The sequence below is a fragment of the Taeniopygia guttata genome, chromosome 15 (assembly GCF_048771995.1).
Source record: "Taeniopygia guttata chromosome 15, bTaeGut7.mat, whole genome shotgun sequence".
NCBI classification, from domain to species: Eukaryota; Metazoa; Chordata; class Aves; order Passeriformes; family Estrildidae; genus Taeniopygia; species Taeniopygia guttata.
The window spans coordinates 9,411,565-9,424,798 of record NC_133040.1 but is presented as its reverse complement, the minus strand read 5'-3'; the positions used below and the strand labels follow the sequence as shown (position 1 = coordinate 9,424,798).

Here is a 13,234-nt window from a genome sequence, read left to right as displayed (position 1 = left end):
TTATTTGTCTATGTGTGGTGTTTAAATTCTACCACTAAATCCTTCTGGGTAATTAGATTGCTCTGAAATTTTAGGAGCTCTGCTTGGGGACACTTCTGAATTATCCAGTCGATACAGGAAATTAAGTTAATAATTCTGCTAAAGCTGCTGTTGTGAAGTTAAGTGGCAGCTACAATAGTCCCCAGCACAGAGTTCATAACCAGAGGTGTATCTTGTGTTAGACACCACATCAGGCTCCTTATTTTTAGGGCCATTTGGCTTTTTTTCCTGGATGTTGTGCAGGTGTTTCACACCCATCCCTCCCGTTTGGGTGGAGCAAAACATAAAGTGCAGTTGTGTTGGAGAGGGGCAGGATGTACCCAGGCACTGTGGGGATCTCTGAAATATAAATCATATATATAAAGATATATAAATAATATATACAAAGATATAAAAATCTTTATAAATATTTAGAAGATTTATAAATTTATAAAGATTTATAAATGTACAGAAACCTTTATGTTTGAACCTCGTGGAAGGATGAAGGGGCTCTGAAGTGTCCCTGTCCCTCCCTTTCCTCTCTCTGGAGCCGGCCCCAGGCTGCCCAAGGCCGCCGTGTTTTGCTGTTTCTAAATTGGGAAGGGAGCAAGTTCCTGTCAGAGATTCCCAGAGCTTTCCCTGCTCCATCCTGCAGCTCCAGGCACGTTGTTGGAGTCACGGGAAGCTCTGCTTCCTGCAGGGTGTCCTGGGCTCCTCTGCCTTTGGGATCAGCTGTGGGATGGGGCAGCCTGGCCTGGAGCACAGCCATTCCCAAAGGGATCGCTGCAGGCCCCCCAACCAGCCCTGCTTTTGCTCCACAGCCTCCCAGCAAGGTGTCCCTGCCCATGGCAGGGGGTTGGAACAAAATGAGCTTTAAGGTCCCTCCCAACCCAAAGCATCCCTGGTTCCATCCCATACGGCTTTGGAGATGTTGATGAGGTGACAGCCACCCCCTGGTCGTTAGCCAAGGGCCTCCTGGCTTGTATCAGCAATAGTGTGGCCAGCAGGACCAAAGCAGGTCCATTCTTCATGGAAAGGATTCTCCAGCCCTGGCACAGGCACCCAGGGCAGTGGTGGAGTCACATCCCAGGAAGGATTTAACAGAGGTGTGGATATGGCACTTGGGGACATGGGTTAGTGGTGGCCTTGGCTGAATCCTTCAGTCTCAGAGAGGTTTTCCAACCTCAGCAATTCCATAATTATGAACTAGCCCTTGTATCCAGCACAGACCTGGTGCAGAGGAAGGTCTGCCAGCTGCTGTCATGGGGTTTGGAATGTGTGCCATGGAGGTGCCAGCACAGGAGCAGCCCTTGGGAACAAAGATGTGGTTTTCCAGTGAATTTTTTTTATGGCTGCTTGTCTTAAACATGGGGTGAATTGAGGTTCAGGTGCATCAGGAGGTGAGGTGAAACTCATCCCTGCCCTGGCTGCTCTGCTCTGACCTCCTGAAGCTGCTCCCACCACCCTTGTGTTGTGAGTTTGCAGGATGTGGATGTTGCTGTAGCTGCTTCCTGAACACTGTAATGCTCCAGAATCCCAACTCCTGCCTGGTGTGTTCACATTCCTTCAATCCTCTGTTGGAACTGCTGCTGGAGGGCCAAACACCTTCACTGTCACCTGGGCAGGGCCTCACGGGGTGGATGGGGTTACCAAGTGTAGCTGCATTTCAGGAGTGAGGAGAGAGCTTGGGAATACTGGCAAATAGCACAGGAAAAATATCAGATGTATTTTTAGCTTCCCTAAGTCCCACTTTGCTTTTTGCCTGAGGTGAACCTCTTTGCTCTTCCCTTGCAGGACTGTCCTTTTATAGTCTGTATGACCTATGCCTTCCACACCCCTGACAAGCTCTGCTTCATTCTGGACCTCATGAATGGTAAGCAAGGCTTGTTCAGATGATGAGGATGATGATGTTAGAGAAATTTTGGCAGGAGGATTGCTGAGATGGTTGGTCCCTCAAGCCTGGGCTGCTCTATGAGCTGATTTATTCTGCTCTCCACAAGCCAATGTGTGGTACAGCCTCTGCTTATGTGGAAATCCTCTGCTGTATTAGTCACTGAATGCAAATGTTTATGGAATAAATGCATTTTAAAATGGAGTTTCAGACTGGTCAAATCACTGTATGAACTTTCTCAGCTATTTTGCCACCACACAGATTTGCAGAGTGGGGGGGCTGTTTGCTCTTCAGGTAATAAGAGCCTACAAAAGCTGTGCTGTTCCCCCACAGTGTCACCCTGTCTGCCTGCAGGGTAAGATTTTACTGTTCACTTAATTATTACATCTCAATTCTCATTTCAGGAGGAGATTTGCACTACCACCTCTCCCAGCACGGAGTGTTTTCTGAAAAAGAGATGAGGTTTTATGCTACTGAAATCATCCTGGGGTTAGAGCACATGCACAATCGCTTCGTGGTGTACAGAGACCTGAAGGTAATGGTTGGTGGGTGCCTGCATCCACACAGGCCCTCAGATAAGTGCCATGGATTTCCTTTCCTAAAACCTCTCCTTGGCAGGATTATTTCTTTATCTGCCTGATTTTCGTAATGAGTTTTCAAAGTAGTTCTAATCTGTGCCATTATCCAGTTTAATCAGCCTGGGAGAGGCTTCCTGGGGGTCACAGTAAATCCTGTGAAGTGTTACTTATCTCCCTGATGGGAATAATGTAGAGGATATACTGTATTTCTGGGAGCCCTGAAAGAGGCATTTGTGTGTTTGATGGGGACACCAGCAGGAGAGGTGCTGGGGGGTTTCACTGACACTTGGGAAATCGAGGACAGGTCCCAGAGAAGAGTCCCTGAACCAAGTGACAGCACAAGGGGATGAAAGTCTGCCCAGAGACCGAGAAAAAAAGGTGTAAGAGCCACACACAGACCCTGCTGTGAAAAAACCAAAAGCAACTTGAGGCCAGAATGGATTTTTCATTTATTACCTGCTTTGTGTTCAAACCTTGCCTGGTTATTCCCTTCTGTTATTCAGCATTTCATAACCTGTGGAGTTGATGGTAGTGTTCTGTGAGAACATGGATTTTTATCTAGGAAGTGCCTGGTATATAGATATTAAATAAAAGAAGGCAATTACCAATTACCAGGGAGTATTGATGTTTGAGCTGGTGTGCTGTGAGAGTTTGCAGTTGTCAGCTGGGGAATACCAAGCACTCACCTCCCTCTCTTGGTTTCCAGCCTGCAAATATCTTGCTGGATGAACATGGGCACGTGAGGATATCAGACCTTGGGCTGGCTTGTGACTTTTCCAAAAAGAAGCCACATGCCAGTGTGTAAGTATTATGTCTGGGAGCTCTGGTGCTGCTAAATCCATCCTGAATTTGTCTTTATAACTTAACTTTGCCTGAAAGGGAGGAATGACACTTGTGTGGCCCAGGCTTGCTGAGCTGGAGGCTCTAATGAGGTTTTTTGGGCTCCTCTCCCTGTTTTCCTGCACAGTTGTAGCAGCTGATGTGTAGGCATGGCTGGGAGATGACACATTATTTCGGGATGATTCACTGCTCAGAGAAGAACCTGACTGAGTTAAAGTACCAGATTGCTTTAATTGTCCCAACCTGGTAATTAAATATTCCCAAACTGACTAAAATCCTGGATTTATTGTGTCTTTCTCTTTCTGGATCTTCATGGAACTGGAGGCAAATTATATTCCTTTCTGCCTCTCACCATCAGGATTTAACTGGGATCTGAATTCCTGGGGTTGGGTGTGGATTCACATCTTACCTGGCACGTTTCATTCTTAGGTCCTCAATTGCCCTGATTTAGTCTCAGAATTTATGCAAAAAGGGAAACTCCAGCCTGTTACACCTTAAGAGATTTGCAATTCAGTAGCTTCTTGAAAAAAGTCCACATATTTTGTATGTCAAGGGTAAAAGTAATACCTGGTGGCTGCTTCTAATGGTGCCCAGGGGTGAGTTCAGGAGTGTCCTGTGCTCACACAGGTGACACACGAAACCCATTGGAAGCAAAATAAAATGGTTGAAATTAATTCTGTCCAAACTGGGCTGTGTTACTGAGAGAATACTGTTTTTTAATGATTTTTTTTCCCAGTGAGAATGTTGGATGTAATGAATGTTTTGTGCTGTTGTGCTCTGCAGAGGAACCCACGGGTACATGGCCCCCGAGGTGCTGCAGAAGGGCACAGCCTACGACAGCAGCGCCGACTGGTTCTCCCTGGGCTGCATGCTCTTCAAGCTGCTGAGGGGGTGAGTGGGGCTCCTGCTTCACCTTTGGGAGCCTGGGAGCCTCTGGGGGTGTCCCTTGGACTAGCAGGACGTTGTGTGTCACAGATTCTCTGAAGTGATCCCTCATTCCATGTCCCCGTGTGTGACAAAACCAGGCGTTTGCTTCCAAACCAAACCAAACCCAAGCCCTGCGTCCTGTAGGAGCTACAGGTGTGGGACATGAGGAAGGCAGGTCCTCTGCTCTTTGAAGTGCTGCAGACAGCAGTTTGCTCCTCTCTGGCAGTGTTCTAGATGCTGAGATGTTGCTCCTTGGAGTGCTCTAAGCAGCCCTGTTAAATTGTGGGCTTTGTGTTGAGACCTGGTGTTGTGGAGGAGCTCTTGGCTGCACTGGTCCCTTTTTGGGTGCTACTCAGCCTCCCTCCTGCAGGGTTTGGACCAGGTACAAAGTGTGGATCCTTCTATTTGCTGAATCTGTCCTGTTACCTTATCAGTGTCCAAAGGTACACAATAATTACAGCTTTGTCAGCAGTTATCTCCTCATTAAGCTTGCATGTCTAGGATAGATTAATGCCATGGGATTTATCTGTGCACTTGCACTGATGAGCAAGTGCTTGATGAAAATGGCATCCTCACTGTTCATGGCAAACCAGAAGAACTCTGAGGCTTTTCACAGTGCTTCTCTGTAAACATTGATCATTAGGTCATCCTGTGTCCTCACACATAATTAATTATGAGCTTTTATCTCCATGCAGACACTGTACAAAGGGAAGGTCAGTGTGTGACTTGTGAATTCAACTCTAGAGCTGTATCAATTTAACATTAATTGTGCACAAAGCAGACTATGTAAGGGTACAAATAAAGAAAGAAGTGGTGTTTAAATTGCCAGTCTTTGGGCTATGATTGTACCTGGCAGAGATGTTCAGGGTGGTATCAGTGCTCAGCCAGAAGCCAGAGCATTATTCACGGTGAATTCTCATTCCTCATCTGTTGTGAAGGCGATTAAACACATCCCAAAACAAGATCTGGGCACATGGTGCCATTTCTTGGTATTTGGTAGATTTAGTCTGGCGCAGAATCTGTCCATAAGTCGCCAGTGAATCATTTTCTTGCCTGATCTACTCAGAGCCTCCTTGTCAGAGTGCATGAGGCTGTGTGGGAACCACTTACCTGTCATGCTAAATAGAGAAAAATTGAAGTCCTGGTCCATCCATTGCATTCATCAATCAGAACATTTTTGAGAGTAAAAGGAAAATAACTTGGGAGTAGCAGGTCTCCAGTTGAAACATGCTGGTACACTCTGCCATGTGGTAAGCCAGAATGCTTTAGAATAGCTAATTAATGGAATTGATAAGTGAGTAACATTTTGATTGTGAAAAACATAATCCCCTCAAGGTTTTAAAGAAAAGAAGCAGAGAATATATCCCAAATCTAATCAAAATATCTCTTACTACAATACTGCTTCTTTCTTTCATGAAGGACCGTGTGATAAATCTCTAATGGGTCACGGTCTTCCACAGCTTAGAGGAAAATTCAAATTCAAGCCAGAATTATAAAGCAGGAGAGGGATGAAGCTGATAATTTATAAGATGCTATCAGATATCTTCCCAGTGGCTGATTCTGTGGGATCTGTGATCTCTTATCTCCTTGCTCTCCATGATGGGGAATGGTGAGTTCAGTGGGTCATGCTCACCTTCCCTGTAGAAATCCTTGGATTTAAATCCCTGTGGTTGGTGGCTGCCTGGGGTTTCCTTGTTAGCTGAAAGCTGTTCAGGTTTTTGGGAGACAGATGTAATTGCCGAGACATTTGAAGCACATCTTTAACTCCAGATCAGTGTTTAAGGATTACCCAACTTTCTACTCCCCTTCCTGTGGATCAGATTGCTCTGCAGGACAGGAATGATGAGGAGGAAGGATGGGACTAACAGGATGCTCCACTCTTTCCTGGCATTGCCACAGCTGAAATACCCTGACATGCTGAGGCTTTACATTTATTTATTAGCATTCTTTTTCTTCTTTCCACAGGCACAGCCCTTTCAGGCAGCACAAAACCAAAGATAAGCACGAGATCGACCGGATGACACTCACGGTGGTAAGGCCTGGCCTCAGTGACATCCCCATGTTCCCTGAGCTCCCATTTCCCCTAAAACTGGAACTGCACCCCCTGCTCTCCCAGAGAGCTGTAGCTGCACGTGGGAGAGCTGTTTCCAAACACCATCACAGACAAGAAAGCAGAACACACCACTTCCATCATGGAATATCTCCTTCCTTTCCCCACAGAACGTGGAGCTCCCGGATTCCTTTTCTCCTGAGCTGAAGTCCCTTCTGGAAGGGCTCCTGCAGCGGGATGTGAGCAAGAGGCTTGGATGCCAAGGAAGAAGGTAGGTGTTGTCTTCTCCTTGGACCTCTGCCTTGAAAAATTTCCACTTCTCTGTCAATGAGTGAATTCATTTCAAGTAAAAATCTGCTTCCTGTTGTGAGGATTTTAATTTTGGAAAGAGAACATTACAAAGTGCTGCTGCATGGAATTACATTTCAGATTCCTTCATTTTGGACATGTTTTTTTGACAGTTTCTGTCCTTAAAGCCTTTCCCTGAGTTCCCTGCAGTCATGTTTGCACTGGGTGGTGTTCCTACTTCTCATCCCTTGGTTGTTTGTCTGGTTTTGCCTGATCTGTTTTGGCATGAAATCATATGACTTGACTCAGACATACTGATAGGGAAAATTTATTGTTTGTATTGCATCTGTAATGATAGGAGCATATTACAAAAAATAAACCAAAAAGGAATCCCAAAACCACCAAGCAAAACTGTGAGTATTGCTTGGTGCTGCCTGTGTGACCTGATTATTCTGAGGAAAAGAGCTTTTGTTTTGTTTCTTGACCACAAACCACTCATTGCTCCTGCCAGGCTCACATTGCTTGTAGCTGTTCATGAAATTGTTATCTCCTGTTTAAAAAGCCACTGTGAGACTGAGAGAGAAAATGAGAGGAGTAAACAACTATTGAGAAATCACTGGGATGTGTGATAACAGGTAGATGGTCACACCTGAACCTGGGGCTGACTCCAGCTCCAGTGGGAGATTCAAAGAGTTTTTGTCTTGGAGCCCTCTTTGACAATGACCTGAGATTGCTTTTTCCTGGGAGATAACAAAAATAATTGATTATTTTCCCATGGAATTTGTATAATGTGAAATAGTGTAGAGCAATCTGGTTATTTACAAGCAGTGATGGGGATCGGACCCAGAGCAGTGTTGGGATCTGACCCAGATGCATGTTTGGGATCTGACCCAGATGCATGTTTGGGATCTGACCCAGATCTGTGTTTGGGATCTGACCCAGATCTGTGTTTGGGATCTGACCCAGAGCAGTGTTTGGGATCTGACCCAGAGCAGTGTTTGGGATCTGACCCAGAGCAGTGTTTGGGATCTGACTCAGATCTGTGTTTGGGATCTGACCTGGGTCCATGTTTGGGGTCTGACCTGGATCCATGTTTGGGATCTGACTCAGAGCAGTGTTTAGGATCTGACCTGGATCCGTGTTTGAGATCTGACAACAGAGGAACATAATTTCCTGTTGGAAATGATGGAGTGCCATCAGGAGTTCTTGCCTGCCAGCCCTAGAGCCCTGTTCCAAGTGCTTCCACATAAAAATCTTCTCTCCTGTTGTTTACTGAGGAATTCTTTTATTTTGAAAAATAGAGCGTTTCCCCAGTGTTCTCAAGTGATAGAAATGTAACCTTTGAGGGCTTTGTATTTCTTGAATACACTTGAAAAGCCCTTTCATTTGTTGACTTCAGTCACTTCTGTTTTGCAGCGCACAAGAAGTGAAGGAACATCCTTTCTTCAAAGGCATTGATTGGCAACAAGTCTATTTACAGAAGGTAAAGGATAAAGACAGTAATTTAACTGACTTGGCAAAGCAGTAAAAGGAAAATAAACACAAACAGGTACTGAACAGTAAACTTGAGGGTCACCGTGCCCAGCACAAGTGTTCACTCACACAAATAAGGGGAGGATTGTTGATGAATATTCATTACTGCAGATCCTCCTGATTGTAATGAGTAAATAATTAAATTTCCAGGCTCAAATGACTGCATGTTTCCTTTCCTTTGCTGTCTCTAAACTGGGTTTTATCCCCAGATTTTTGAAGGGGCTCTAGTTAAAAGAAATGCCAACAGTTTTGCACTGAAGTTTAATTCCAAGGGGGATACTCTTGCACAGTCAGATGTAATGTGTGCAAAAAATACAAAGGTTGTGTATGACTACAAATGGAGTTAAATAATGCCCATTAAATTGTCTTTAATGATGCTGATTTCCATTTCTAGTACCCTCCCCCCTTGATTCCCCCCCGGGGAGAAGTCAATGCAGCCGATGCTTTTGATATTGGCTCGTTTGATGAAGAGGACACTAAAGGCATTAAGGTACCCAACTCTCAGTGGTGGAGGGTGGCACTGGGACTGCTCTGCTTGGCTTTCCATGTGTGTGTCATTCCTTTGCTTCAGGGCTCTGGATGTGCAAGGAGTTCCTTCTGTCTGGGGAAATCAATCCATGCTGGTACCTTGGGCTGGTTCCCCTGTTTGTTGTTGCTTGCCAAATCCTTAAGATTTTAGGTTAACTGGAATCTACTTTCTTACCAAAAGTTTTATGTGATAAAGGAATTGTTTCAAATGGTCAGGAAAGAAAGTCTCAGATTTTCAACAATACCTTATGGTTTGTGTGTTTAAATTTGGGATTTATTTCTGGTAGCTTGGAGAAATGGAGCTAAGCCTTGTTTTAATATTAGAGTGGTCAGAGAGTGCCAGGGAAAACTCTTAAAAATGACAAACTGTGTTAATAGTAGCAATGTCATGAGTTAGAAAAGTGGTAAAAGAAATTTTCAGGTTCTGATGTTATCCAAAATGTAATGAAAATAATATAAATTATATAAAAAAGGAGAGAAGTTAGAGCTGCTGGCCCCTTTGGGACTCACATGAAGAGACTGACCTCCTGTGAATTCCTCCACTCTGAAATTTCCATGGGACTTTGGGGCAGCAGGGCTTGGGTCAGTGCCCTTCAGTGTTTTCATCACCCATTTCTGCAGTAGAACAGACCTTGTTCTTGTTCTTACAGAAGTGAGTCAGGAGGGAAACTAATTGTTCTAAACTTTATAAGGAAAAAGCCCCATTAAATACTCACCGAGCCTAAAAGCGAGCTCATCTGTCAGTGTCACCTGCTCTAGTGACAGAAGTTGGCACAGAAAGGTGCAGAGAGCCCAGGATGTTCTTTATCCCAGAGAATTCCACATCTTTCAGCATCAATGTTAGCCTGGCAGGATTCCAGTCTCCTGTAGTTCTGCAATGCCAGTTTTCAGAGGAACATTTTGCAAGGAAGAGCCAGGCAGTTTTTTATTTCTTGAGGGGCTCGGAGATCCTCGATAACAGGATTCCTGTCATGGAATGGGAATCAGCAGCAGGTCAGTGCTGTGTCATCTCCAGTTTGATCTCACAGTCTCACAGCTCAGGCTGCCCATGGGATAAATTTACCCTTGGGGGTGACTCAGGGAGGGACAGCACAGCCCCCATGGGTGTCACAGGCTTCCAGAGGGGACAGGAGGATTCCTGCCTGAGTCAGCTGCCAGCGAGGTGCCAGGAGCCCTCTCTGCCCTGGGCACCACAGTTTGAACCCCTTGCTCTCCTCCCTGCTCCCTGGGGTTGGATTTATCCTCCAGAGAGTCCTGCTGCCCCCAAAAGAGCTTTGAGGTTATGAGGGGGGAGCCCTCAGGGGATGCCTGTGGCTGTTCCCCCTTCCTCAGGTGCCTCAGGAAGTCCCTGCAATCACAGAGAGATTTTCTGGGTGTGTATTTTCCTGCTGGGATACAGCCTGGATCTCTGAAAAGGAGGAGAATATCTATTCCAGGAGTGTCTGGCCTGACTGCAGTAAGAGAATTAAGCTGCTCCTGCAGCTTTAAACTCCTCCAGGGATGGGCACTCCACCCCTGCCCTTTTCAGTGCTGGAAAACCCTTTTGGTGAAGGAATTTTTTTCCTAATTTTCTTCAGTGCAATTCAGTTTAAGCACTCAAAGGATTAGTGGAGAAAAAGATCCTTCTATCAGTAAAACTGAGATTTGCAGCACATGCTGATGAATTCTGAGGGTTAATTTTAAAGACTATATAGCCAAGCTGTGGAAGCATGGAAGGTATTACTGTGGAAAAAGTATCTTTTCACTCATTAATGGAGTTCTTGGGCTGAGGAAGTGCAACAAAGTTAAGAATACTGCTGCTTATATTGGAGTAGTTATTTAAGTTACTAGAGAACATTATGGGGCAGTCTTGAGTGAGGATTTTGGAGCTATCAAACCAAACAAGTTTTGAGCAGGTGGCCTGTTCTCTGCACATAAATTAATATCTTTGCTTAAATTAGTGTCTGTGCTTCTCTTGCTTGCATCTGTTTGTTTTGTGAAGGTTTGAGTTCAATCCATCGTGTAAAGTAATACTGTTGCATGGGTAACTACTAACTGTTGGGGATAAGAGTAGTGAAAGTTATTAAAATGTTGGGTTTTTTGTTGTTTTTCTCTTGCAAGTTGCTTGATAGTGACCAGGAATTATATAAGAACTTCCCTCTGGTAATATCGGAGCGTTGGCAGCAAGAAGTAGCAGAAACTGTTTATGATGCAGTAAATGCAGACACAGATAAAATTGAGGCCAGAAAAAGGGCTAAAAATAAGCAGCTTGGCCACGAGGAAGGTAATCTGTCCTTACACTTCTCTCATCTTTTGCTGCTAGGTAGTAATTCCTGGGTTTGGAGTTCTCCCAATGCTGTCATTCCCAGGAATCGTTAGGATTTGTGTAATCGCTGTCATGTTGCTTAAGATGTTTCTAAATGTTTTGAAATGCTGAATGATGACATAAGGCTTTGGAAAGAGATTCATGGAACCATAGACTCCTGGAATAATTTGGTTGGAAAGGACCTTAAAGCCCATCCAGTTCCACCCCACTGCCATGGGCAGGGACACCTTCTGCTATCCCAGGTTGCTCCAAATCTCATCCAGCCTGGCCTTGGACACTTCCAGGGATCCAGGGGCAGCCCCAGCTTCTCTGGGCACCCTGTGCCAGGGCCTCCCCACCTGCCCAGTCTGTGGGGTTTGATTCCTGCCCAGGAGCTGGGAAGAGCCCCAGGAGGTTTTGCACAGCAAACTGCAGCTTGCACGGGGGTGTTGCATCAAACCCCCAAACTTTGAGGAGCAGCATTCAGTGCTTTTAAAACTTCCTCCAGAGAGATCCTTCTTTCAGAGCCGAGTGCTGTCCTTGTTCCCTGCCCTGTGTAGGTAGGGCAGAGCTGGGGCTGTGTGTGTGAGATCTGAACCTGCTGAGGGCACAGCAGCTCCAGGGCTCCGTCCCCTGGGCACGGAGCTGGCTCGGAATGCTTTGCTAACATCTCCTCTTGGTTTAGATTATGCCCTGGGCAAGGACTGTATCATGCATGGCTACATGCTGAAGCTGGGGAACCCCTTCCTGACTCAGTGGCAGCGGCGTTACTTTTACCTCTTCCCCAACCGGCTGGAGTGGCGAGGAGAAGGAGAGTCCCGGGTGAGTGAGGGGCCCTGAGCTGTGCTGGAAGGCAGGTGGAGGTGGGACACACCTGGAGTGCCCAGCAGCTCTCCTGGGGAAGGAGTTTTCTCTGAGTAAAAGCCCATTTGAGCATCTTCTCTCTCACTGTAGTTAATGCACAGAGGAGACGTAAAGCTGACTTGAGAAACATGTTTGTTTTGTTGTGTTTTTAAAGGATTTTGGTAGTTGATGGTGTTGTTTTTCATTTAGGACCTCTGGACTATTTATACAAAAAAACACAAACTGGTAAGGTGACAAATGCTATAGCATTTTATTTCCAAGAAAATGCTATAGTGGCTGTAGTGTAGCCCAGCTGTGCTCATGTGCAGAGCAGATAATTTGTATATTTAAGTTAAGGAAGCATTTGGAATTTAAGACGTTGTGTACTCTGCAGTCCATAGGGAGAGTTTTCCTGCACACTGCTGTGTATGTTCTCTTTGTAAGTATTGAGTGCTGAAATATTCCCTTTCAGCTCTTTGAAGTAGTCAAATTGCCTTTTTTTTGGTAATAACAGTAATGCTTGAAAAATGTATCAAATTATATGCAACTCTTGAGGGAAAATAGTGAATATTCTGTTTGCAGACACACCTATTTGTAGATTCTTATTTAATGCTGTCATTACTGGCTTTTAGAGCTGATATTTTGATATTTTGTTGTCACTATTGAAGCAACCAAGCCCCTTGTAAATCTCTCTCTTACCTTACTGTCTATCTTTAGTTCATGACCCAGCCTTCAGAAATAATTGTTTGTGTGATGGCTCTTCATGTTCATCATTTAATTCATGTGGATAGTCCAGGAAAATGAGATAGTGGCTTTATTTGATGGGCAACAGTATTCTTTTCAATTAATTCTCTGCTCTTTTGCAACTGCTGCAGCAAAACCTGCTGACAATGGAACAAATAGTATCTGTTGAAGAAACACAAATTAAAGATAAGAAATGCATCTTACTGAGAATTAAAGGAGGAAAACAGTTTGTCCTACAGTGTGAGGTAAGACTTGATTTTCGATAACTTGATCAGATTGTTTTGCATATGACAAACAAGTTTTTCTGCTCATCCTGTTGCATGTTCACTAAGGCACTTGGTGAAGCAGAGCTGAAGTGTTTATCACACTCGAGTTTTGAAATCAGGAAACCTGCAGGCTGTTATGGATTTCAGCGGTATTTGGGACAAAATGAGTTGGGTCTATTAAACAGCTAAAAACTCCCAAACTTCTCAAGCTCCAAGGGCTCTGTTGGCTCATGTCTCACTGTGGGGAGCTGCTGGAGCTCATTGTGGAAGGGGAAGTGCTCAAGTTGTCAAAACCTTGTACCAGCTTCCATTGGGGTGATGGAGAAGCTCAGGGCTGCACATGGGCAATAACCAAAGTTGCTCATTCCTTCAGAAAATTAAAATAGCTTCCCTGAAGTGCTGTCTGAGAGAGAAGACGCTGTTGGCCACCTAAGACGAAGTGCC

The 13,234-nt window shown here is 45.0% G+C and overlaps 1 protein-coding gene across 1 annotated transcript in view; it reads left to right on the top strand.

The window, feature by feature from the left end:
* GRK3 (G protein-coupled receptor kinase 3) overlaps positions 1-13,234 on the top strand; it is a 58,757-nt gene that overhangs the window by 39,498 nt on the left and 6,025 nt on the right. Inside the window, exons 10-20 of the mRNA XM_030286027.4 lie at positions 1,813-1,891; positions 2,314-2,444; positions 3,194-3,288; positions 4,111-4,218; positions 6,220-6,286; positions 6,475-6,575; positions 8,009-8,075; positions 8,520-8,615; positions 10,754-10,916; positions 11,623-11,759; positions 12,656-12,769. Coding sequence (XP_030141887.1) covers positions 1,813-1,891; positions 2,314-2,444; positions 3,194-3,288; positions 4,111-4,218; positions 6,220-6,286; positions 6,475-6,575; positions 8,009-8,075; positions 8,520-8,615; positions 10,754-10,916; positions 11,623-11,759; positions 12,656-12,769 — 1,158 coding nt within the window. The remainder of the gene's footprint in view (positions 1-1,812; positions 1,892-2,313; positions 2,445-3,193; positions 3,289-4,110; positions 4,219-6,219; positions 6,287-6,474; positions 6,576-8,008; positions 8,076-8,519; positions 8,616-10,753; positions 10,917-11,622; positions 11,760-12,655; positions 12,770-13,234) is intronic.